General features: G+C 47.0%; 2 protein-coding genes across 8 annotated transcripts in view; one reads left to right on the top strand and one right to left on the bottom strand.

The window, feature by feature from the left end:
* Positions 1-13,596, top strand: part of SEPTIN11 (septin 11) — a 58,908-nt gene extending 45,312 nt beyond the window's left edge. Inside the window, exons 8-10 of one of the 2 annotated variants that reach the window (XM_074154654.1) lie at positions 2,097-2,229; positions 3,304-3,491; positions 11,674-13,596. In XM_074154654.1, coding sequence (XP_074010755.1) covers positions 2,097-2,229; positions 3,304-3,491; positions 11,674-11,689 — 337 coding nt within the window. In that variant the 3' untranslated portion in view covers positions 11,690-13,596. Of the gene's footprint in view, positions 1-2,096; positions 2,230-3,303; positions 3,492-7,397; positions 11,293-11,673 lie in introns of those variants that run through there. The other variant, XM_074154655.1, reaches the window with a different exon arrangement.
* Positions 13,597-19,667: 6,071 nt separating this feature from the next.
* Positions 19,668-26,302, bottom strand: part of CCNI (cyclin I) — a 33,824-nt gene continuing 27,189 nt past the window's right edge. For 3 of the 6 annotated variants that reach the window (XM_074154656.1, XM_074154659.1, XM_074154657.1), the window contains 4 exons: positions 23,375-23,449; positions 23,066-23,206; positions 22,030-22,260; positions 19,668-21,369 (listed from right to left, as the gene is read on the bottom strand). In XM_074154656.1, the coding sequence (XP_074010757.1) occupies positions 20,911-21,369; positions 22,030-22,260; positions 23,066-23,206; positions 23,375-23,449 (906 nt within the window). In that variant the 3' untranslated portion in view covers positions 19,668-20,910. The remainder of the gene's footprint in view (positions 21,370-22,029; positions 22,261-23,065; positions 23,207-23,374; positions 23,450-26,302) is intronic. The other 3 variants (XM_074154660.1, XM_074154662.1, XM_074154658.1) reach the window with 2 other exon arrangements.

Genomic DNA, 26,302 nt, shown 5'->3' with positions numbered 1-26,302 from the left:
ATCTGGTGTGTGGGTGTGTGTTGGGGAATCAAGTTACTCTTGTAATCTAGTTTCATATGTTTGTATACTTAAAAAGCAAATTCCCTTGTTATCTTTGTCTGTGAGAAGCTGCAGGGATCGCAGTTCGTTTGGACTGTTATTCCTTAGGGCTGTAAGTGTGTTTTTTGTATGCAGCCTGGAGTTGCTGGGCCAGTTTCTCTGAGAACTTTGCTTCTCTGGAAGTCAGAGTCACTTCAGTAAAGAATTATGCTTGCTGGCTTTAGGATAGCGGCAAGTTTCTTTTGTGGTTTGGTTTTTTTTTTTTTTTTTTAAGCTTGAAGCTGGGACAATTTAACAGCAAGCCCCTGCCACCCTTCCTCCCACCAGCCTTTTACTGCTTGCCCATCACCCGGCATTGTGTTTTTGGAAATGAGCTTTGCAAGAAATCGTTTGCAATACAGGATACCATTAGCAGTGTGTGGAGTTTTCTGTTTCGGTCCGTAAGGCTCTGCTGCTCCCTAGTATAGTGTGTCACTAATTGCAGATTCAGTTTTTGCTCACTGAGCAGTGAAGGCTGATCTGCCCTCGGGGTTCTCCTAGGTTCCAGCCAGACCCTTCAGAAGGGTTTATGAATTTAAGTTTCAGTGTCCACAATCAGAGAATTAAATCCCACACTGAATTTTTGGCAGGTTTTGATCCAGGTCTCCTGATCTCTATCTGCTGTGAGTAGTCTGGTTCTTGATTTAGTTAAGAATCCAAAGATGCCTCTTACCCTGTTCTCCTGTGAAAAAGATTTTTGTCATTTTTAGAATCAGCATTTTTGCTTCCATGTGTGGGAAGGTGGTGTGGTCGGCTGGAATCTTGTGATTGCTCCAGGGTGGCCAGCGCTGTGCAAGAGCAGCTTTGGGCATCCTGTGTGTGAGTATTTTAGGAGGCAACTAAAGTGCCTGTCAATTAGCAGTGTTAAACCCAAGACTTGTGTTTACCTGTTAGGTTTTGCTCTGCAGCTCAACACTCCTCCTCTCCCTCCCACTGCCCCCAAAAGAAACCCAAAAAAAAAAAAAACCCAAAAGAAACAAACAACAAAACCAAGCAACAAAAATGTGATGAAAAACCCCACCATGTGCCAGGAAAGGCCAAAGCTTGGCTTTAATGGGATTAAGATGTTCTGCTGGCCCAGTGGCTAATGTGTTCTTAGATGTATGGATGCAATGTATCTGTGTGATACCAGTGGAGTTTTCATTTAAAAAATGCCTTTTCAAAAAAGCATCTTGGGGGAAATAGTTATCATTCCCACACTATCATTATAGCTGAAATATCCAAATCCATTTAAGGAATAAAATGAAAAGGAATTTGGCATCAAGAGTTCCTAAGAGGCTCTGAAAAATCTCAGAGGTGCGTGGACAACATATTTTACATCCCAAATCTTTGCTGTGGTATCTCAGTGCTGGAGAAATAAAGGAATACCAAGAAGTAGAGCGGGACTAAAGGAATGAAGGAATCCAGTAATGTGGTTATTCAGAGGAGGAATGCTGCTGCTCGTTCACATAGGCTTAGCCTCCCTTGACAGCTAAAGAAGAAAGAGAGGTCTCCCAAGGTGGCTTTATCTAAACAAAGCCCCTGATCTGAATCCATTAGCAGTGAGTAGCAAAAATCAGTTTTACTCTGTGTCGGTGTCATGCTTAATGAACTACATAAAGCCAGATTTTGTACTCTGTGCCTGTGTCTATTCCACAAATCTTGCACTTTAAATAAAGAGATTCAGGACAGGCAGTGGGAGAAGTGAGGTGTGATTCAAATGGATCACAAGCCATGTGAGCATCAGGGATTACTGTAGATGCTTACATAGTGGCTGTTTATTTTTGAGGATAGTCATCCTAACTTTTAAGTGATTTACAGGATCTCAAACGGTGTGCTCATTTTTGTTTGCCAGTTTGTCTCCCACTGCTGCCACCTAGCAAGCTAGAACTGGTTTCAGTGGAGGTGTTCATGCCTCTGCTGCAGTCAGGGACCTCTGACGGTGTTTTGTGATGACATGGTGCAGTAATAACACCAAAGGCTGGAAACTCATGTGCTTGAAACACAGTTCTGACTGGGTTTTTTTGTGTTTTTAACAGTCTCCAAGAGACTTATGAAGCAAAGAGGAATGAATTTCTGGGTGAGCTCCAGAAGAAGGAGGATGAAATGAGGCAGATGTTCGTCATGCGAGTGAAAGAGAAGGAAGCAGAGTTGAAGGAAGCAGAGAAAGATGTGAGTATATTGTAACTCGGAGGACTGCGTATAAGGATTTAGGTTGGGGCTTTTCCAAGAAAGCCCTGAGAAGGTGAGCATCCAGGTTCTGACATCAAGCCTGCAAAGGTGCTTGCTGTACATGAAGAGCCTCAAGAAGCGGATATGAATTCAATTCCCAGTCCTACCATGGACTTGTGGCATAACCGCATTACACAAGTCCTCTGCTACTTTTCTGTGCATATAAAATGGAGCAGCAGTATTCCCTGGTTTTGGGCAGCTGGAGGAGGATATAAACCATGGAGCGAGTGGGAGGTGCTGCAGTGACAGTAACAGCAGCTGTGGCTACGTATCCCACAGAAATACCAGCCTTGCTGTGCCATGGGAGTCCTCTCTGCTCTCTCACCCCTTCAGTCCCACCCAAAGGAGAGAATATGTCTGCTACTCAACGTAATGTTGATTTGCAGCGGATCTTCAGGTATGGCACAACCAGCGCTGCCCTTGAGTAGTCACACCTATCTGGAGACATTCAGTAAGCAGATAAGGACTTCCCAGAGGGCAGTGAGTACCACTCAGCATAGTTGTAGAGGAACGTGGCAGAGCTCTTTGAGAGCTGCCCTGCTCTGATTTGCTCGGTGTGTGGAGGTCAGCACTGACTACTGTGGGACAGAGAAAATGTAAATGTCCTGCTAGGGAGGCAGATTTTTCTTAGGCCTTACCAAGGAGCGTATGCTTCTACAGAGGTACAGAGGAGAGCCCCAGAGAAAAATATTGCCCGAAATAGGTATGTTTTCTTGCCTTGCATGAGAGGGTCCACTATGTACAAAGCAGTGACAGGTGGAACATGAGGGTTTGGAAGTGTCCAGAGACCTGTCATTCCTACAGCAACTTAAATTCCTGCTATACATGTGTGCATGCATGTGTTAATTGCAGGGCTTTTCTCACAAGGTCAGGCATGCTTAGGACAGGCCAGTGACTTGTTGTTAATGCATTGAGGTCTCAGTGCCAGTGGAATTGCTTCAGGTGTCATTATCAGTAATTGAGGTGAAACATTCTTCTCTTCCCATCCAATTCTCACTTTCTCTGTCCATGCAGCTTCACGAAAAGTTTGACCATCTAAAGAGGACACACCAAGAAGAGAAGAAAAAAGTGGAAGACAAAAAGAAGGAACTTGAGGAAGAGCTTAACAATTTTCAAAAGAAGAAGGCAGCAGCTCAGCTATTACAGTCACAGGCTCAGCAGGCAGGTTCTCAACAAACCAAGAAAGACAAGGACAAGAAAAAGTAAGCGGATGTCACCCACATCCTTTGTAGGGATTATTACAATTTGGGAGGTTGTTTTTTCTTTCTTGCTGCATGTCTGTATTTGCTTTTCCCCATTACCAGACTGGAAACTGGGCTTTTATCAGCCTGATCAAATAAAATATTTTTTTCTAAAGGGTGGGCCAGGGACATGATCTTAATTTTTCTCTAGAAGACTACCTTCAAATTTTATGTTGAAGTCTGACTGGTATGGGAGAGCAATCGGATGGTGGAGGTTTGACCTGTGATCTGTCCAGCATCTTCTGGAACAGTTGAGATGTTCTGGGCTCAGATTTATCTGCCTGAGCCAAAATTATTAAGGGGGTCTCTACCCGTTCTTTCTTTCACCCAAGAGTAGTCTCCAGTTCCCATTCCTTAAGGTTATAGTTGTAAGCAGAAGTAAATTAGAAGCCAAAACTACCATGTTATTTTTACATGGGAAATGCTAGTGCCAAAAGTGAATACTTGGAAGCTTGCTTTAAAGATGAGAATTTTGGGGTTTGTGTTGTTGGTTTTTTTTTTATAAAAAAACCTCAAACTACTACGGTACTGTAATTGCAGGTAAATGGCATTTGTGGTTGTATGGAGTTGACGTAATAAGCTAAAAAACCCATACCTTTCTAGTAATGATAATGACACTGTTTTCTACTATTTTATATTGGTATGCTAGGAGTATAATCATGTACTCTCCAGTACTCAGTTGGCACCAAGTGTATCTATGGACAGTCTGTCCTATGATCAGTATTTGGAGGTGGGATTTTCAGATGTGCTCAGTTTGGACGTAACTCTGCTTCCGTTGAAACTGGGGGAATGTTGCCACTGACTTGGGCTCAGAGTTAAGTCACTGCAGAGCTCTGCTGAAAACCTTGAGCTCTAGATTGATCCAAATTGATTGTAACCTTCTTGCAGCCTGTACTTGGAGATGGCTACGTCAAGCTTGCTATTAGTGCAAGAGACCCCTATTTATTATATGATACTGGCTACTTCACTGTGCTTTAAAAACCAGAATGCAAGGTCCACTTAGATGAGATATATACAATGAAGCCAGACAGACCTTGCAGAGGTGAAGTAGACTGTGCATGGCTTGCTTGCATAGCAGAGCAAGACAGGTTGCTGTAACAGAGCCTTCCAGCTTTGAGGCCTCCTGTCATAATTTCCATCCACTTTTTCCGTATCCAGTAAGGGAATACTCATGCAAGTCCTTTCTGGGTCATCTGTGATAACGGCGCTAGTTGATAACTGCAATCAGGAAAGCTGTAAAGAGGGTGATGCAGCGAATCTCACAGGAAAATGCTTCTTTAACCCACACACAAAAACAACAGTTCCATACTTCTCTTAATAGCCAATAGTGAAGGGGTGCATTCCTTAATAGGCCCCGGCAGAGTAACCTACTCGATGAACACTAAGCTGTCGGAAGAACCAAAATGCTAGTAGGGATGTGGTATAGACACTTTGGTCTCCCTTGCTGACCTGTGAACTTCAGCCAGGTCTGAGCTGTCTTACAGTGTGAGCCTATGAGGTTCTGTTGTATTGCATATATACTAGTATATTTTTATACTTTGAGAAGTCAAGCTGTCGCTCACTGCATATCCCCTGTCTCTACTGCTGGTTCGGTACCTGTCATTTGTCGCTTCTGCCCCTGGCTTCCCTAGGGAAGGTGGGGAGGGCCTAGGGCGAGTTCCTCAGCTGATGTACATTGATGTAGCTCCTATGGAGCCGTGCTGCTTTATGCTAACTAGAACCTGGCCTTCAGCACCTGCTGAAATACATAGAGTGCTTGTGTGCTGCATGCTCTGCTCGGGTAAAGAAATCGTTACAGGCTGATCACTGTCGTGCTGAACTGTAGAAATAATAAGCGTCGGCAGCTACTGTCCCAGCATGCTGAAATGTCGTCCTGCGACGATGCCTGTAAGTAGGATAGGCTGAAACACCGGTCTTCTCTCATGTGAGAATTCAGACATGGTGACCTGTTTCCTAAAAGAGAATAGAAAATTTTGAAGACGCTTTTTGTTATCTCAGTATTTTTAAGAACTCTGCAGTTAGTTTTTTCACCTCTTAGATATAAGACCAGTGCAGTATATAATGGTCTGGGGAGTTTTGTAACTTTTGGTAGTCAGTGTTAGCTACTATTTGCTTCTGTGAAGTTGGCTGGCACATAACACAATGTTGTGGGTGTGATACATGGATGTTTCTAGCGACCGTGACAAACGCAGTTTCTGCTTTGCTGATGCATTCACAGAAATCCAGTCATGAGGAACGTGCACGTGTTTTAGTGTGTCCTTTCAGTGTCGCTCCACACCAGGTGCTGTAACTGCTTCAATTGTTCCTTAGTGTCTGAACTACTAACGGAGGCTTTAAAGGGAAATGCTGATGCTTCTGCCTTGTAGCACACCTTGGTTTTTCTAAAGGCTTTAAGTTTCTCCTTGCGCTCTAATGAAAAGCTGCAGTTTGTATAGGTAAGGCTTTCAACTGTCCTCTGTGGTGGTTCTTGTGCAGTTGCCTGAGGAAATCCTTGCCATGCACAATCCTTGTAGTCTCTCAAAGTAATTCACAGGAATGCTTTTTTTTTTTTTTTCTCTCAAGGTGGGATCAGATTTCTCCAACTTGGGCAACAGAGACTTTCCACTGTGCTGTGCAAGCTGGAGGGAAGGCTCAGGGTGAAATCTGCTGCTGGCCTAACTCTGGGAGGGAGACCTTGGCCCTCTTATTTTCTAGACTATGCCTGCAGGAACTACTTTTATTTTTAAACTTTTTAATTTTTTTTGTAGTCTATTTCTCAGATTCCTGTACCTTATGTTTTTTTTCATCTACAATTGGTGCAGCTCTGGCCTGATGGCAGAAGTGTGCTGTTTTCAGGACAGCACATCAGTGTACCTCAGACACTTGTGTGACTGTAGAGCAGATACATACTCAAGTACTCTCCTGAATGTGGGGCTGAGCATATAGATCAAGCCCTTGCCATAACTTTGGGATGGCACTGTGCTTCCAACCTGAACAATCTGGAGACGGTTCCTGGCAATGGACTTGGCAAAACCGAACAGGAGCAGCAAATAGCCTTCTGGTCCTTGCCTGTTGTTGGGTAGGCGGCCACATGCATGCCTCAACATGTGCTGTTGTGTTACTCGCTCATCCTCAACTGCCCCAGGAGCCTGGACCATCTGTTTGGGCTCTGTTTCTGTTTATTTCAAGCTACTTCTGAAAACCAGATGAAGAAACTTTTTTTCCAGTTTCCTTTCTGTATAATAGTCTCCAGCCCAACGTGACTGATCTGGCCATCGTGGGCCACGCTTTGTCCCAAAGCAATCCCTGAGCTCTAATGCGCAGCTATAACCTGAGCTGTAACATGCACCTCGGGGCCTGGCCCAACAGCCTGTAAAAAGAGGTGTTTGCTGATGTCTGAAGGATCTGACTTGGGTCCAAAAGCTGATGTGCTGAAGTGCTGGGAGACACCACGGTGCCCAGGTCTGAGGTACCCGAGTTTGGGTAAAGGCTAAGCACACAGCGAGAGCACCCATGTAAAATAATCCGAACTGGACACCTGCAACCGTACCCCCCCCCCCCCAGCCATGCACATTTTGAAAAAATGAAGCTTAAAGACACCAGCCATGTACAGACCGTAACCTGGACTAACTTGTGTGCTTGGTTGTTCAGTAGTTCTGCCCCTTCAGTTTGTCTTTTTGCTTTTGCTTGTCATAGGCTAGAGTAGAACCCAACTTTGAGGTTTTAATTTCTTTTTAGTTGCATAATCCATCTGCGTGCACACCCACCAGAGTGGGTTGCTGGTGTCGGCTCTCCCAGCTTTCTTTGATTTTGGGTGGGGTTTTTTTTCCATTTTGGGTTTTATTATTGCTAACTTCTTTTGTTTTTTGTTCTTTTTTTAACTTGCAGTGCAAGCTTCACATAAAGCCTGTCAAGCCAAGGATGTTCCTGCATTCACCTGCTTTTGCAGTAATGTGTCTCTGCCATCTGTTTTCTTTCTTTTTTATTTTTTTTTATTTTTTTAACATGAATAACTATTAGCTCATCTAATAACATAGTGGGAACAAGAAGGAAGAAGGATTGGGTACAGGACTGTATGCAACTGGAAGCTCAGGGGTGGGTTGGAGGGGCAAGGTAATGATACCATGTATTTTTCTGGTCAAAACCAGCAGCAGTAAATAATTTTTGGCTTCAAATTTGAACTGAAAGTCAGGGTTGGATGTCAGCAGCTTGGGTGAGCGTCATTGACTGGATCAGGTCCTCAGCACTGCTAACCTCCCCAGCTCTTGGAGGGCTGGCTGCAATAGCCCTGTGCTGAAAGGGTCCCTGGGGCCACAGAAATCAGCCTTAGGGAGTTACTGCTGTACGAGGTCACAGCCCAGTCCCTGGTGTGGCTAAACCCTGGAGTTTAGTTCAACCCATATTCCTTAAACAGCTAACGAGTTGGGGCAATATGAGTCCCACTGCTGGGGGAGGGGGGGGGGGGGGTTATGTGTGTGTAGATAACAAAAGTTTAACTGACCTTGCATGCCATTACATTTGCATGATATTTTTTTATTAGTTCCTGTTTTTGTTTTCTGACTTGATCGTACTAGTTGGCTTGGATTTATTGTCATGTGCTGGAGTATTTTTACAGCCACCCTTCCAGTTCAGTGTAGTAGCTACCTGCTGAACGCTGCAGTGGGAACCAAATGGCGCCGCAGGTGCCTGGGAGAAGGACCATTTCTCATTGTTGCTTTCCATGTGTTAGTTGCCTGACCATAACCTTTGAAACCTCACTTAAAATAGTACCTGGTTGCCAATGTGTGATCTTAGCAAGACTTAGCAGCCCTTAAGGAATCAAATGCCTGGGCAGGGGGGAATACATAGCCTTCAACAGCCTCTTATAGGTCCTTTATGAGGATTCCTGCACGCACTGAAGTACTTGCAAAGCTGTGGGATCCGGAATTTCATGTCAGGGGAGGGAGGGCATCTGGACATAGATTCTCTGGGCTCCGCACTGTCCCTCCTGCCCAGGGACAATGTCCCATTCAGATGTCCCTTGAACATGAAAAGAAGATTAAGCATAAGCCAGGCCTTGCTCTGTGGCCAGCACGGTATGGAAATTGTTCTGTTTAATGTATATTTTCTATGCCATTGCTTTTTGGACAGAGTCTTTCCCTTCCTTCCCAAGAAGTGGCGAGCCATGCTTACCCTATGACTTCTGGATTTCTTTCTCTTCTGCTGATGTACAGCCAGCATTTCCACTGCTCCTAGCTAGGTAGTCTCCTGTTTCTTTCTTTAAAGCACTCTTAAAAATAACTTTCTCCACCTAAGTCTCACACACCACAGTTCTTTGCCTGTTTCTGGGATGGAATTTCTGCCTCTCTAGAGGAAAATAAAGGCAGAATTTATCACCTTTTCTGAAGTGCTGGATTGGAAAATGTGTTTGGGGGTTAGCTTTTGGGTTGTCTTTGCTTTTTAACCCTCCCTGCTTAAACATGGCTCTGGGAAAAGGAAATCCAAATATGATGTCTTGGACAGACAGCAAAAATTGATTGGAGATAAATAAGCTGGAAATAAAATAGTTGAGCCTTTCTTCTTTTTTTTGTTTGGTTTTTTTTTTGGTGGGTTTGTTGGTGTTTTGTTGTTTGTTTTTTCTTAACACAGGAGGTGCGTGTTATTAACCACGATGCTCTCTTTGCCAGGTTAAATAGGTTTGCTAGGGGGTTATTTGGAAAAATTAAAGTATGGTTCCTGTGGCCTCTGGCAAATCCAGCTTTAAAATCTTGAGTTACCAAGGAAGAAGTTTGGGTTTTGGCATTTATTTTCTTTTATAATCACATCATATGCACATCACTGAATGCTTGTGGCGATATGCTTTGCTTCAGCTGTCTCTGTGCATGTCCTCCTTTTAATTACCAGCATTTTGTGCCAAGTAGAAAACTTAATTTTAACATTTATTTGCCCTGCTTTCTTTAACAGCTTTTCAAGGGACGTTTGGCAGGAGAAATCAGCTGAGTCTAGCTATACATATTATTTTTTTTCTTGGTGGAAAGCTGTGGCCAAGTGCATGAAATATATTTTTGGTTGGGTTTTTTCAACAAAAAGAAAGCTGTTTTGGAGAAACTGGGAATAAACCCTAAACTTGCAAAAGTTAAAGGTACTGTTTTGGGTTTTTTTGCCAAAGGAGATGTAGATAACAACTTGTTTTTCTCCTTAAACCCTCGGCCATGTTTAGCTTGTTACTGTTGCACTTCTTTCTTCTCTTTATTTGTGCCTTTTTTTCACAGTAGCCCCTGATTCTGTGCATGGAGTACATGATACACTCAAATCTAGTTGGATGTGCTTTCACTTTTGCATGTAAGTACAGTAGTAAGAGACTGACCCTTTCTGCCTCACTACTGATACAGTTGTGTTTTTCTGGGGGGGATTCTTTAAGTCCGCTTACTTGCAAGTGGCATTGTTAAAACTGCTTGAAAACTTTCTGCAATCATCTGCTTTTGCTGCGATGTTGAAAAGAAGCCAGAGGGAACATGACATCCAGCTCCTGTTGAATGCCTAAAGCAACCCTGCACGGCTTCTCTGCATGCTGGAAGCCAGCAAGGCAGCTGGTGCAGCTGGACAGACGGTTGCGTGGGCCAAAGCCTTGCCTGAGAGGCACTGCAGCCTTTCATGTGCTTTAGATGGCAACGATAACCAGCTGATAACGCTGCATGTTCCTGACAAGGTGGATTTCAAACCTTAGAATAATATACAGGAGCAAGAAAGCACACTGAAACTTGTGTTTCTGGGATGATAGTGTTCCCAAGGCATGGAATGAACCCCCAGAATGGGAAAACAAACAAAATCCAGGTCACTGAGAGGGGCCGCAACTGCTCTGTAGAGGTGGGCATGTGTGCATCCAGCAGGCAGCCAGAAAGGTGGAGATGAGTAAGGGTTTGCTCCCCTGAAACCTCACTGGGATTGCACAGTTACCTTCCAGGAGGGCAGTGAGTAGGCAGGTGCCCCTTTTGCTCATGGTCATTAAATGCATTGCCTTGCATCTCCTGTGGCGTGTGATGCTGCTGAGGAGGGGGGGGCAAAGCAGCGACTGGCACCCACGCCGGGTTCCTCTGCAGCCTGAAAACTGCCACTTGTGTCACTTGTGTTGATGGCTTGAAATCCCGTCAAGGAGATTTGTATCTTTGTGTCTCTCTTTAAGCATGTCTTTATTTAACATGACCAGTGTTTCTCCAGGTAGCTTTATCCTGCTTCTCCTAAAACATCCAAGTGAGAATGGGAATGTCTTTTTGTGTGTGATCATATCAGATATGTCCATTTGAATCCGGTTACCATTTGCCCTTCTAAGATGTTAGAGTGCGTATTTATCTCTTCTCCGAGGACCCTGGTTGCATTTGCAGTATATGATATCCATAACGCTCTCATCAGCGTGTATCAGCATGGAACTGTACAAATATGAAGGGTTTTTTAATTAACAGAAAATAAAGCTGTGAACAGCGGTAGAAATATTGTATTTGTATACATTTTTAATATCCTGATTGCCTTAAACTATAGATGTAGAACTTTATTACCTTGCTATTTGAAAATAACCCGTGTTTGTAACTAAATAATTGTGTAACCTACGTACAGTGTTAATGCAAATTATATGTATGCATCTGATAGATATTGTCACTTTATTTGATGTTAAAATATTTCAGTTTTTGAATTACAAATTGAATAATAACCTTCTAGCATAAGCTCAGTTATTTCTTGTATATGCTTTAGGTTACATACACAAATAGTGGCAACATTTGAAGTGGGGAGAGGAAATATATTTTTACCCAACCGTTTTGGTCTTTGTGTGGCCTTTGTGACTTTGTTTCGCTGTTGCCATTTGTAACAGCGTGACAGGAGGGGATGAGGAAATGTGAAGTTTCCCCACAGGTTGTTTTGTGCCTTTGAGATGCCTCTGTAGGTTTGTGCTGGTGTTTGTCAGTGGGTTTTTTTTGTGGTGGTTGTGAGCTTGTGCTCCAAATGAGCTGGTGTCTTGAAGAGGTCCAAGCCTCTCTGGCGTAGTTGGTTCATATGACATCTCCCCACTGCAGTCTTCCCTTCATGGCTTAATTTCTTTAAAATGTTGTTCCTCCTTTTTTTTCCTCTCTCACTTTTTAATTTCAATTCTGAACCTCTGTTTCTTTTCTTTTCTGTTTTTCTCTTTCTGTAGCTTCTTCTTTATGTAACCGTCATCTTGCCAAAGCCCCCACACCCTCTCTCCCAGTGGACAGTAGGGCACTGGAAGAGCCTGCAGCTACGGGCAGCCCCACCAGGAGAAGAGCCATCTCATTCTTCCATCACGTTCGCCCTTCTCTCCTTCCCTTTTTGTTTTTCACCTGTGCGTCTGAGAGTACGCTGTGCTGTGTGTCTCTGTGCGGGATCTGTCTGCTCCCGGTGCGTCTCCGACAGAATTGAGGCTACCAAAAATGACAGAGGTAACGGCTGGAAGGGAGAGTTCGGCCATCATGTGAGATCTTGCACTGGGCTAGGCGTTTGGGGTTTTCCCCCCTCATTTTTTTTCCTTTTGCCATAATATGCACGTGTTGCTGATGACAAATAGAATGACAAACTGTGGATGAGGATGAGTGTGGATGGCTGGAGGACTTCATTTCTGCCTCTAAAGATCAAATCTGGGTGCTCTGGACACCACAGCTTCATCACAAGTATGTCCTGTGCTCCTCTGACATGCTGAAAATAAGTCCTTAGATGTAGGTGACTACTTGTTTTCAGCATGCTGTTGCATGAAGTGGAGATGGCTGCTGCTGCATCCTGTTGCATTGATGGAGCCTCTTCTGGATGGTCCAGGCCTTATTTTCTGGCTAATTTGTCTCTAAATGAGCAAAGTAGGTATCTCTTCTCATACAGCTGAGCTGCACTGACCTGTACTTAGACTGAAGGCTTCATTTTATTTTCATGAAGCCTAATTAGTGATTATTTTTTTAGCAATCTTGAATGCGGGGTAGCTGTTGAACTTCAGAGTTTGTTTACTTTGGAAGTTAATTCAGTCAAAAAGCTTGAAAAGTGCCAAAGTATTGTTTGAGGGTAAAAAAACCAAAGCTTGTAAACTTGGTGTGTAGTGACCCCTAGATGGATGGAAGGAGACAGCCTGATTGCTTTGGATGTTTTTCATGCGGGGTAATGCACTTTTTTAATAACCGAATACTAGTGATTTATTCTCATATCTGAACCTTAATCAAGGAATTCACCTCCTTTAACCTGCTGCGGGAAAGGTACTATTAAATCGTCTAGTTTTTTGCCTCTTCCAATCTGTGTGTGAAGCGCAAGCTGCCAAGGGTCTCTGCTGAAGTCTGCTGGGTTTTGGGTTTTTTTTCAGAAGCATAATATTTTTCAGCACTCTTCGGTGACAGGGTTAGATCACTAGAACCTGCCTCCAGCCATGTGGCTATTTTTGTAAAGCGGCAGAAAAACTGTTTATCCTGGAAACAGTTGCAACCAACTAAGTGACTTTGTAGATACAGTCGGAAAGATTATTAAACATTGGGCGCGTATGCTGTAGGGATTTACCTGGTGTGTGAATGGAGTTTCTGACCATTGCCCAAACTGAAGGGATATGAGTATTGGCACAAATGTAGCTTAGGACAGAGTTTGCATTAATACCAAAAATGAAGCCTGCTCTCAAGGCTTCAGTGGGCTCAGGTGATACCTGCTGATGGTCTGCCCTCCAGCCACCACTGCTTACCACTGGAGAGCCAGGTCTAAAAACATTTCACATTCAGCCTTCTGAAGACAAAACAGTGCTTGATGCCTCACGGGTGAAGGCCTTGGTGGGTATTGCTGGATTAAGCCTTGCCTGTGTTAATTCTTCCCTTGTTCTGCAAGACTCTGGATGCTTTGCTAACTGGGAAGAGGTTGCACTGCTTGCAGGAGGGAATCCTTTTGTTCTGATAGGGCTTAGGCAGCGGTGCTGTATGTGCACTGGGCCACCCGTACCTGGCAAAAGTGATGGGTTGAGCTATGTGTTTTCTGAAATCAGTCATTAACTCTGGCTGCTGTGGAATTGAGCCACCCCTGCTCGTGAAGGCAGTCACTGTTTACTGAGAAAATGTCTTTCCCATTAAAATGCCCAGTTTACGAGTGCTGTGTCTCTTTTTCAGCGTTGGTGCCTAAGCCAGTTTGCGGCATCAGGGACCGCTGCCTCAGGCCTGGGGGCTTTGCTGTGGCTCATCTGTGCAACCCCCTCCATGGTAGCCTCCAACTTGCCAAAATACCTTATAGGTTACTTGCCTGGAAGCCAGCCCACCCACCAGATAGCTCCTGCAGCATCCTGTGTGGTGAGACCCTCCCCAGCGCCCCTGTTTCAGGGAGGGAATCCTCTCCTTACATTTCTCCCATTCCCCTTTTTTTTTTTTTTCATTTACAAATTGTAGTGCGGGTTTATCTCGTGGCAGTAGGAGTCTAGCCTGTAAAATCCCATCACTATGCTATAGCCTCTCTTGAAATAGTCACATTATTTTCTTCACTATTGTGGATGGGCACAGAGCTATTCTGCTGGGTTCTGCCTTGTGTCAGGTCACCTGTGTTGTGCTGATGACAGTTGTTTGGGACCCAGGCTCAGCCATGGGTAGCTGGGCATCATTTACTGCAAGTCAGAAGGGAAAACCTAAGTGATGGGGGGGGTGTTTTTTATCCTGTACCTGAAGAGAGGCTATCAGGTGCTACGGACCCCACCACCTTACCCATGTAACTGCACCCTGTGACTCTGAAATCTTGTGTGGCAGTAGGAAGTCATGACCAAATGCGCAGGTTGACAACACTGAACAAGTACCCTGATGGACTTCTGTCTCCTGGGTCAGTCCTGGGCTTTTCAAGAAGCTCTGGAGACTTCTGCTTTTAGGGCATTTCTTCTGTCTTTCGCAAGTGCTGGGCTGTAACAGAGGAGGTTGTCCTTCATCAGCTGGAGGGGCCTGGGGCTAGGTGATCCACCAGTACTGCTGCTACATCAGGAAAGTTTGAAAAGGGGCAAAACCCCTTTGACTTCTAAACTCCAAATAAAAATTTTTAAAAATTTTTAAAGCTTTATACAAAGAGAAGCAGATAGTTCATGTAAATGTTGACATCTGGTTTGTGTCTGCCTTTATTTTGCAGCTCTAGAGTCTTGCTGTGCTGGTGCCTTGACCCCTGCATGCAGCTCTGGACTTCATGTCTCCAGAAGGATGTAGTGGACTTAGAGAAGGGCACTAATGATAAATGGGATGGAGCAGCAGCCTGCCAGGTGACACTGCAAAGGCTTGGAGGCCTCGGCGTGGAGAGGGAAAGACTGAGATTGAGAGGTGGGATCAGTCCTGCAGTGAGCTGGAGGTTGCAGCAGATGTCCTCTAGAGGTCCCTTCCAGCCTAAACTTATTTGTGACTCTCTGTTACAAAATCCACTAAGTTGTGAGGGCAGTGGATGCTGACCTGCTGGTTACCTCGTCAGCGTGACTAGAACCAGAGAGGCACTTAGCTAGAGCAAAATCAGCTCAAAACGTGGAATAACTTTGTTACGGAGCAGGGTGTAAACTTCTGGAATTTGTTGCTCCAGGTTGTTGAGGCAGAAGGTTTTGGGGTCAGTTTGTGGTTTTGTTTTTTTAAAAAGGTAAATTCATGGGGAACAGAGGCATAAGGAGTATTAAAGGAGGGGCAGGCAGACAGAACGAAACATCTAACATGGATAATCTGGTGGTGGTGGGTACTGGGGCGGAGGGAGGGGAAGAGAGCAGAAAGCACGTACGGGCACTGCGAGTGGTGCCTGTAGTGAGACACGCGTGTAGGACAAGGGGACGGGCGCTGAGCTGAGTGTTGCTGAGGCTTTCCCACACCTCGGTGCCAGGAGGAAGTGATAGTGAGGTGCCATTCGGCTTGCTTCCTCCATGGTGTGCAGCTGTTAAAGGAAGCGGTGTCAGCTTGGGGAGGGGACAGCGGTGTGAAACCTGCTGTTTGACAGCCCAAAGAGGTTATTTGTCACTTGGTGTCACCAAATGTCTCCAGTAAAGCTGGGAAAGCTGCTTCATCCACAAGAGAGGTGGGGTACCCAAGTTTAAAGTCATGCTTGTGGGCTTAACCCTCCTGTCACTGCCAGAGAGTAAAAATGAACTTAAAAAACTCCCCAAACCCAGAGGCAGGAACAGTTTCTGGGTTAGGGGTGCCCCATGGCACAAGCTGGGAGGGTGCAGTGCCATGCTGCTGCGGGCTGGGTCACAGCGGGCCGGCCAGAGGGGACTGAGGTACCGACCTAGCAGCTAACTTGAGGAATGAGCATCTCCCCCATGCTCAGTACCTGCAGGTCTCATGTAAGAGAGCAACGCCTCATGAATGGTCCCCCCAGGCTAAGCGGGGTGAAGGAGGTGTGGCAGCGTCTCTGAGGCAGCATTGTGCGGAAAATTGCAGAGAGGTTACTGCTATCAGGTCTGCAAAGCAATCCTTTCCGGGGTGTTAAGGGAAGATGGGATGTCACAGCGTAATGGCTGTGCGGCACGTAAAGGTGAGGGATTATCACTAGAAGGCATTTGAAACAAGTAGCAGTGCTCTGGCAGAGCATGGCTGCTGGGCACGCTGGTGCTCCCTGGGTTTTGAGGGACTCTGCCGAGTCATAATGTGCGTGGTTTTATGGGTGCAATGGTTCGATCCCAGTGCTTGTGAGGGAGTGAGGCAGCAGGACACTGAGCCTGCAATTTGAAACTGGTTTCCCTTCCAGCCAGCCAGTCACTTCACTCCTGTGCTCTGGTGGGTTTCTTCCTTTGCCGCTTCTTCCCCCCGATAGAGCGGGCAGACCCTCTGCTCAGCATCTTTGGCAGGTCCGTGGCACGAAGCATTGGGGTGCTGCGAAGCTTGTGGGAATGTCACATGAGTATGAGGAGTCACGGGCATCAGGGGTGGTTCTGTGGGTAAGAAGGAGCCCTGGAAGTGCTCCAGGACAGTCCTGTGTTCTGACAGCTGGAGCAGCGTACAAGTCAGGCTGCTACCGCAGTTGCAAGGTGACAGTATGGGTAGGGGCCACACTTGGACTGTGTCATCGCCTGGGTTTTCTTTTTGTGGGGATGAAATGTGGGAAGTGGGAAATGTTTTGTCTCTGGCAGTGCAGGTTATTTCCAAATCAGCTGGACCTTGCTACATGGGGGAGCTGATCTTGCTGGGACATGCTTCGTTGTCAAAGGCGAGCCTGTCTTTGAGCATCACCTTTTTAGCTGCAAAACACCATAAATCTGTCCACCAGTGCAACCAGCAATGCAGACCTGTGTTCCTTGGGTTCCTCACTGGCCCCAGCTGGCCTGGGACACAGCACTAGCAGTAGGAGAGCTGTGAAACTGAAGACCACCGTGTGATGTTGCTGTGGTCCTCTGGGGGCCTGTGTACCAGCCCTGGCCTCCAGGCCCCAGGCTGGCCAGTCCCCAAAGCACAACTCCCCCGCAGCCAAGTGGGCACTGGGGTGGGAGGGGGAAGCTGGTGCATGAAGTCTGGTTACATTGCCTGTGGCTCACAGCGGTGCTGGGCACCTGCACTCGGGGTGTGGGTGGTTTTCAAAGTTAATCCTCTGTACCCTGCTGCATCTGCACCCCTGGATGGTGCAACCAGGCTCTTTGGGTGTATTGAGGTACCACAGGCACAACCGGGCGTTTCCGTAGTGGATGTGTTCCATACCCGGTGGTGGGTTGAAAGGGTGTGTTGAAAACACCGCACAAATAGAGAAGATGACAAGAGACAAGTTGAAGAGGTGCGGTTGCAGACTGGGGTTTTCCTTTTGCATCTGGAAGAGCAAAAGGCGACAGGATGCTGCTGGGCAGGCGACCCAGCCAGAGAGCTGGCCCGCAAGTGTCCTCGGGCCCAGGCGAGGACAGCAGCCCGTCAGCAGGACCCTGCAGAGGTAGGTCTGCCAACGGGGACCAGGTTTTGTCTCTGAACCTTGTTGTCTGTTGGTGGAGTTGCCTGTACCCAGGTAAAAAATAATTGGTGTGGATTTGTGCATAGCGGCAGCAAAATATAAAGGCAACCTGCTCAAACGGGGGCTGGGCGAGTGCCTGCTTTTTTGGGATTTGGGAGCAGGAAAGCTCCCTTGGCAGCCTGGGGGGTTTGAGTGCTGCCTCTTTGAGTATTTGCCTGGCAGGTGCCTGCTGAGTTGGGGCTGTGGCTTGGCCAGCTGTGCGCAGTGCGGGGAGCCTGGGGAGCTTTCTGGGCAGTGACCCTTCCCCGCGCTGCACTTAACACAGGGAGAGCCAGAAGTGACGCTGTGTTTATTGAACACAGTTCTGAAGGCAGATGATGATATTGTAAAATTAACTGTGTGACTCTCACAAGCTGCTTCTTGCTGGAGAGCTGTCCCCCAGACCCTTCCTGGCAAAGGACAAGGCTGTTGCTTTTCCCCAAAACAGGTGGAAGAGGCTCCCCTGCTCTGGTGGCCCTAGGGCTGGGAGGAGCTCCGTAGCTAGCTCGGTCACCGCAGAGCTCTTCTAGCAGGGCTGGTGCGAGCTCGGGATGTGCCCAGCGTGGGGGACAGAGCAGGACCTGCTCTTGTCCTGTCGCTTTTGGGGAGGAGAAAACTGTGAGAAAGGAAAAATCCTGCCTTCTCACTGAGCGACTCGCAACCATGGCTGCAGCGCTTCTGTGAGAGAGGAACTGCTCCAGCAGCACCGAGATCTCTCCTTAAGCCTGTGTCCCTCCCTTCTGTCCCAGCCAGGCCCCTGCCAGCTGGCACAAGCAAACACCTCCCTTGTGCCAGCTCCTCTCCGTCTGTGCCTCTGCAAGTGGGTTTGGGCCATAATCCTCAGGAGTGCCCGTGTGCTGATAATGCCCAACGGGGTAAGGGGGAATGTGTCCTTTAAACCTGGAGGGAAGGAGTGTGTGGAGGAGGAGAAGCCAATGGAAGGTAAGGCTTAGATTTATTGCCGTGGGGTGACAGTGCCATGGTGCTTTGGTCCCCATCTTGTTCCCCGCAGTGTCTCTCACACCATTGGAAGCCAACTAAAATAAGCTGTAGTCCCACCAAACTTGCTCCATGGTGTTGTACTGTGCAGACCAATATTGTTGGAATGAGGAGAGCCCTGGCTCCCCTCTCTCTGACTGTGTACCCAGCCGGAGCGCAGCAGCTGCTCCTGCGGGGGTAAGTTGGATCGCTTCAGCCACTGCTCACACGCAGCGAGCACAAGCGCACACACACACAGACTCCCTTCTGGGCAGAAACCGCGTGTGCCAGGCTCGGCTGTCAAGGGGTGTGAAAATTACCTGGCTCTAATCTTTCCCGTGCTAATGCTGTTCTATTGAGTGCTGGAAATGGGGGCAGTTATTTGTATTTAGAGCTGTTATGCGGTGCAGTGTGACTTGGAAAGATGTGTACCTGAGTCTGAAGTAGTGAGCTCCAGTATGATGGAAATCCTTCAGGGAGCAGGGTATCTTGCTCGGGGTGTGCTGGGTGAAGCCCCCAGGCGGCACAGCAGCCTGGACGGGGAAAACTAAGCAGAGGGAAGAGAGAAAAGGTCAGGGACTGGTTGTTCCATAAGGATGGCAGGAAGGAAAGGAAGGTGCACACCCCTCTGAGAAATGCGGCCTTGGGAGGGGGTTTCCAGGACGAAGGCAGGAAGAGAGCTGACACCCAAGGAAAGTTTGTCACAGTGGAGTGAGCACAACAGAAAGGATGGCACCCCAGAAGGTGTGAGGCGGGAGGGGCCGGCTCCTCCACAAGTGCATGAAATCGAAGGCGGTGAGATGACAGAACGGACTCTACTCTGTAATCTGTGAGTTTGCAGACATGAAGCCTGGGCTAACCTTTACAGTACCAAATGCGGTTTTCAGCGGAAGGGGTATTGGGCAAGCAGGAATCTACAGCCAGCCTGGGTATGGGGAGCTCCGCTCTTCAGGGGGGCCTTAGCAATATCCCAAGGGAGATGGTTACAAGACAGGTGAGATGAAGCGGTGGCCCAGCCGTGCACCGAGCGGCCCCTGCTCAGCCTGGAAGGGGAACAGCCGGGTGACTGAGGAGGTGCCAGGGCTGGGGCTGAAGCTGGAGTTGCTGTAGAGGCAATGAGTTTCTGCTGCGTGACTCCCTTGCCCCCTGGCTGCCCGGCACCCCCAGAGCTGCCTTCTCACAGAGTGGCGCAGAGAGTGGTGCCCTTGGGGCCTCCAGGGAAATCTGAGCCTGGAGCCAGGTGAAAAGCATGAAACCAGACTCGGAATCCAGGACAACTTTCTTTATTGCTACCAGAAGGCTTTCATCAGTACAATGGCTCCAAATACGATACCTTCCTCAGGGCTGTGGAGAGAGCTTACAATTGGGACAGGTCATTCTGAGAAACGGAGGTGTAACATTTAAGAGACAAGTTTTTAAAGGTTTTACTCTTGGTTAGAAGTGACAGGAACACAAAACTTGTGGGTTAGGGTCTTTTGTTTTGGTTTTGTGGCTGGTAATTACACACCTTTCAAACCTCAGGCGTACGTTGCCGCCCCAGCACCTCACTGAGCAGCGCTGGTCGCCTGCTAAGCTTATAAACGTATGGAAAAAAAGACTCTGCAGAATTTAAATTTTACATTTGACGTAGAGAGTCAAGCATTGGTGAAAATCCACACCGAGTGCAATATTTCGTGGTGCAAACAAGAAAAAAAAAATACTGTTTTTGTTGAAGTGATACAAAAACCCATTAACTGCTTATTGTGTTTGAAAACACAAACTGTTTGCAGTCTGTGTGCACGGCAGAGAGCACAGCGGCCGGCTGCCCTGCTGTTCTTCTAGAGCACCTTCACGCTCCTGTGGGTATTACTTAAGTGTGGAGCAGCTTGCAAGCATTGGTTTTTGGGGTGTTTTTTTTTTTTCTGACTAACCTTTTATTTAAATCCAGTTTTTAAATATTATCACATTTAAACACCAAAGTGCTAACAAAACAAAAAAAGGTCTTTTTCTTTAGGAAGGAAAAAGAAAGCTGTGGTGAAGGTCAGGTAGTACAGAACATCATGCACAAGACTGGCTGAGAATTAAAAGAGGAGCGAGCGGAAAGAGAGCAAGGAGCAGATGGAAATCGGATCAGAGAGGTGTTAGTTGGCTGGGAAACCTGGAACAACTCTGCATGACTGATGTGAGCTCTTGGACATGGAGAATGGGTTACAACACACAGGAGCAGAAAAACAGTGGAACTGACAACACTAGAAAGAAACAATATTTTGCTACTTTTTTTGTTTGGTTTTTGGGTCTTTTTTTAGATTTTTATACTTTTTTCTGTTTTTAAGTGCTTAAATAGTGGAACTATAATTAGCCGCACAAGAAAAAAAATCAAAAAAGGGTTGGGATTTTTTTTTTCTGTTTTTTGGCTCCCTTCAGTTCAGCCTGACAAGGTAAGGCCCCTTCTCCCCCCACTGAGAACGCAGGGTGCCAGGTTCTGCGTAGTTTCTGGAGTAGCTTTGGCGGAGCAGGTGGTGTGCGCTCCCAGCTACATCACAGACACTGGCTGCAGAGGTGGGCAAGGGGAAACGTTGCCCTCCTGCCTCGAGACATCAGCGCCACAGACAGAGCCCATGTTTTCAAGAGCCACTACCTCTGGAGCAATGTCTTCGTTGTAGAGACGCTTGATACCGTCGTAGAAGTCGTCCACTTCCATCTCTTCCACTTTGCGCTTGGCAGAGGCTTGCTTGCAACCGCTGGGAGCTGGCAGACGCTGGTAGAGCGCGGCTGTATCTGTGACTGGCACTTCTGGCCTGCCGTTGTCCTTGGAGAAACCTGGCCCTGGGACAGAGGAGGGCTGGCATTTGAACACTCCTCTGTTACAGGTCACCAGGGTATGCTGGAGGGGACTGTAGACATATACAGAATTGGGCAGCAGAGAAGACTGCAGGGTGGAAAGGTGATGTGCCACAAGCTCCCGGCAGTGGATCAGCTGCGAGCTATCCATCTGGAGGGGGAAGACAAGCAAAGATACCGACATTGCGGGATTGCTGCCACGCAGAGGGGAGAGGCTGTTGGCCGGGGTGGCACCTGGCCACCCATGCCCCAAACTTCTCAATGATATGCTGGATGCAGGAGAAATTAAGTGAGAAAAGGACCCAAAAGACATGATGACCCAACATGATGACTTCATACAATATGGACCCCTGCTCCTTCTTACACCTCACAGGAAATGGGGAGAAAAAACCTTTCAGATACTAAAAGGTTTCACCACATAGATTTAGCAGCTTGAGTGTTCATCTTTCCAGTGCTTGTCAGACCGCCCAGTATGCTCAGAAGGAATGGCTGAGCAGCCAACTAGGATTTTCTCCCCATTGTGTTATTTTCTCCCTGGTGCAGAGAGCCTGGGTGCGTCAAGGCACATGGCTCCGCTCTTTGTCACCTACAGGATGCTGTCAAGATCAAGCGTTTACATAACTGTCCTGACAAACTGTCCCTTCAGGCTGAAGCACAACTATCCTCACAAAGCGTAACTGCAGGCAGAGATCAGCAGGTGCAGATTTGAAAGCCCCTGTTGGCTTGGATCACTGGAGAACTGCGGGAGATGCAGCCTTCTGTGGCCCCCGGCCCCTCCCTGCCACAGCCCGTGGTGCCAGCACCCCCTCACCTGTGCCTTCTGGAGCAGCTCGATGATGAGAGCCAGCCAGTCGGGGAGCAGCTTCTCCAGTTCCAGGCTGACGATGGCCAGTGCCAGCATGGAGCCCTTGAACTGCAGCAGCTGGTAACAGGCCATGCAGTGCAGCAGCTGCTTGGTGAGCGCCGCCACGTGCTGAGAGGGACTCAGCTTGGGCAGGATGGTCAGTAGCTGAGGCCTGTTGGACACCGCAACTGCGTGGAACTGAGGGGGGAGAACAAGCACATGAGGGAGCTGGTGTCACTGACGGGCAACCCCGCAGGCAAAGCCAGGTCAGACCTCAAGAAAGGCATGCGACATCTTTGATCCACAAGGATCCTCCAGCTTTAATCTTCAAGGCAATTTCCACACCACAAAAAAACCCCAATGCATTGAACCCACTTAGAGCAGCCTTTCTGGTGGGGCCTGCCATCACATGCATCATCTGCCTGGGGACCAGGCTTCTCAGGGCTCTGCAAAAGGCTATCCCCTTACACCCTTCTCTCTCAACACCACAGGTTTGGCAGTTCAGGTGTCCTAGACAAAAACTCCTTCTCGAGCAAGCGGAGAGGATGAAATTCAACAGAGAAGCTCAGACCCTTTGTCTTATCTCAACCATCAGTCCGGTTCTCTGGCCGTGCCTTTCTGTAGCAAGTGCTTTCTCCTTGGTTCTACTCACTGTTTTCCTGCTCCTGGCACTTAGCTTAGAGCAAAACCACTAGTGATTAAGACTTAGGGGTGAGGTTTTCAGGAGCTCTGAGTAAGCTTAGTGTGTGGTTTAATATGCATCAAAACAGGCTAAATGGTCAGATGGCAGGTCCACATCTTGGAAATTGCGCCCAAAGTGGTACAAGTCTCCTCTGAAATTCTCTAGCAAAGCTTTTTCTTTCAAAAACTACTTGTACAGAGGAATTGTAAACTCATCCTGAGGTCTTTGCTCCCCTACAGGTAGAGTTTTTGTTTAGATAGATCTCGATACATTATTTACACCAACAGATACCAGAAAGAATGTTAATAGCCTCTTACTTACAATATGAAGGAAATCCAGTGGCGTTGCCATGTGAAGATCCCAGTTCAGTTTATCCAGGATAATCTTCTCCATTCTGCGAATTTCAGCTGGAGAACAACCACAAAAGCTATCCCGAGCCAACACCTTCAGTACTGGAATCCTCTGCAAAAACCAATGCGAAGAAGAAAGGAGAAAACCGATCGTCGTAGAAATCACACAAAAGCCTTCGTTTCTGCCCTGGCAAGCATCAGCCACCATTGTGCAAGCAAAGGCAGGACTGGAAGAGCATATATTCAGACAATGCTAAGGTAATAAGAACAAAAAAATTACCTCATCTTCCTCAATGGTCTTTGCAGCGAGGAAGAAGCAGCTGATTGCAATACAGTTCAAGTACTTCGGACGGGCCTACAGTACAGAAGAGCAGAGAAATCTGTGTGAATGTGGTGCAAAAATTTATGCATAATTCTTTCTGGTCGGACATCCTGAGCCCCAGGGTCTCAGCTGCCCATGTGACACGTTCTGGATGAGCAGGCTGACCTCCAACTACGCCAGGGCGCTGGCGAGCCGTGCCAAGCAAAAATCCATACTCCATGACGTAAGGCAGAAGAGCAATCTGCCAGCCCCGTGATCGTAATTGGCACCCACTGATGTGCTGCACTGGAGTGGAAAGAGCTCATTTTTAGGCAGCGCAGTAGAAATAGGAAGGAGAAAATCGAAAGGGCCAGATTGTCATCTGGCAAAAAAACATTGCCGCTCCACCTGCTTCAGCAGAGCTCTGCTGTTAGTGCTGCTGGGGGTCAGACACAGAATAGGAAGGGGGAAAAAAAAAAGAGTTTAAAAACACTGTCCTTGCCTAGGGAAGTATCAAACACCCATAAAAATCACTACTCGTGTAATTTCACACTGCAATTCTCGAAACTGTGGCCAAGGGATTATTGAGGGAGAGCTGGTCCCTTCTACACTGAGTTGTTTCAGGCAAGGTAAGTGATATTTGGAGAAGAAAGGGTGATTTTTTTTTTTTTTTTTTTTTTTTTAAAATGTGCATCAAAACCTCCTTTTATGGGCCCTGGGGAGGTGAGGGGAGAAGCAGTGTGCATGGCCTGTAAGTGTTCAGATAGTCCCTGTGATGGACCAGAGTAAGCGCATGCTCTGAACATGGCGCATCTGCTGGAGTTTTTGTTTAGCAGTGATCTTGTCAATTTGAGCGTCCAACAAAGGACTTCACTTCCAACATCAGCATAAAATCCACAGGATGTGTCTCCCTGCTCCTTAGTGGCCAGGGAATGCAGAGGTGCTGTTTCTAAACCCTGTTCCAGCCACATGAGCAGACAGCTGTGGGGCTGTGCCCCCACCTCCAGTAGCCTACTGGCAACTGGTCCTCTTTTCTCCACATCAGGAGATGCTGAAAGCAAAGGTAAGTGACATTTGTTGCAGGACTTTGAAAATCCACTTACAACCTCAACTGTTGCCATGATTTATTCTTGCTAGGTAAATTTTAGCAGATGCAAGAGAGCAAAGGGGTGGTTGAAGGGTGAGATGCTGCACGTTATAATCATGCAATGAGCTGTCAAGAAATCCAGAATGCTGTTTGCAGAAAGCAACAAGAGAAGAACACAGGTTCATGTCCAAATTGAAGATCTTTACCCACATTCCACCTCAGTTACTTAAAAAGGACCGTGCTATGCCTAGAGCTTTGGCTTCCTAGTGCTGTTTAAACCTCAACTTCGACACACGTAGAGAATCCACACTTGAGGGTGGGGGGTGTGCGTGCATGCATCTGCTTATGCATTCAGGTGTCACTGAAAGCAAAGAGAATAACTTTGCTTAGGGCAAGAATGGAAGTTGTTCTTGACCACACAGGCAGGTTCAAAGAAAACCGTCACATTAGCACAAAATAGCCTACAGCAAAGGATACCTTCTGTGTTCGGGGGGGAAAAGCAGGTGTCTAAAGCAGGTTCCTACCAATCAGGGAAGCTTATTCTCCTGTATATTCTCCCCAATATTTTCAGCGATAATTTTGTGTCCAAGTGCATCCCCTCTAGAGACTGGCCTGGAAGGAATAACTGTGTCTTTTGCCAAAGCATGTTAAAAGCCAGTCACCCATCCTGGTCTCCTGGAGGAGCTTCTGCCTGCCCTGCTGGCTCCACGCACGTTGCTACTGTGATGGGCTGTATCCGCTCTGCTGAGGGTTAATGGGGACTCAGCAGTGAGTTGCACAAAGCACAAATGGGAACAGCCTTTGGAGCAGCCAGTCCCAGCAATTTCAAAGCACATTCACGCTTTGGGACCAGTTGTCTTAATAATTAAATCCCACACAGTAGCACCTGGTTAAAAAACCAGGAGTTAAGCTGTGTCAGAGGAATGATGGCTTTATGGGAGAGGAAAACTGGGGGAGGGCACGCAAAGCCCTGGGCTGTTTGAACAATGCTCATCCAGACAAAACACCTTTCCACATTCCTGCTTCCTGCCTGAAGCATGAAGTGGACTCCTTATGTTCTCATACTTCCTTTGTAGACTGCCTGGCTGCTGTGAATTACTGAAAGAAAAACTGTACTTGAGGGCATTAGCTGTTGAGGGATTTAAATCTATTTCAGTAAATCAGCGACTTTAAGATCTCCTTAAAAATAAAAACTTCCATGGCTTATAATTAAAACATTATCGATATTTATTAATACTTAAAGGGTAGGTTAATGAATTATGTCACTTGCACTCTACCAAACTAAGTCACGTTGAAATGTGAGTGCAGAGGCTGAGAACACATTCTTCTGCCTAGATCTCCTCAGCAATAGCGCTTACCTGCCAGTGCTGGTGATGAGATCAGACACACGTGCAGATGAGACTGCAGATCTGCTGAGCAGGGAATGTAGCTGAGCAAATATGGTAAGAGATAAGGCTACCCAAAGCCTGACTTCACAGCTCAAGGCCAGGGATTTTGGGTTGACCCACAGCTTGTTCAGTTGTTTGGGCGGGTGTAAAACATGGCCCAAGCATGGCACAGCTCACTTGCTTCTGTGGCAGACTTAGAGGGACAGAAGAGCAGCAGATCCCAGTTGCAGGTAGCCCAGATGCTGATTTTTTTTTTAACTTTTTTTTTTAAACAGACACATACGTTCTGTTTTCTGTTCAGTATAGCAGGAGGGGACAGCCTGTCACTTTGATGGCCTGCACTCATGCCTGCTTACCCCTCTCTCCTTCACATCTGCCTGACTTGACATCAGACTTAAGCTCTTAGTCGGTCAGACTGTTAGCAGTGAACTG

The sequence above is a fragment of the Numenius arquata genome, chromosome 10 (genome assembly GCF_964106895.1).
Source record: "Numenius arquata chromosome 10, bNumArq3.hap1.1, whole genome shotgun sequence".
Lineage (NCBI taxonomy): Eukaryota > Metazoa > Chordata > Aves > Charadriiformes > Scolopacidae > Numenius > Numenius arquata.
This window is presented reverse-complemented; position numbering and strand designations above follow the sequence as displayed.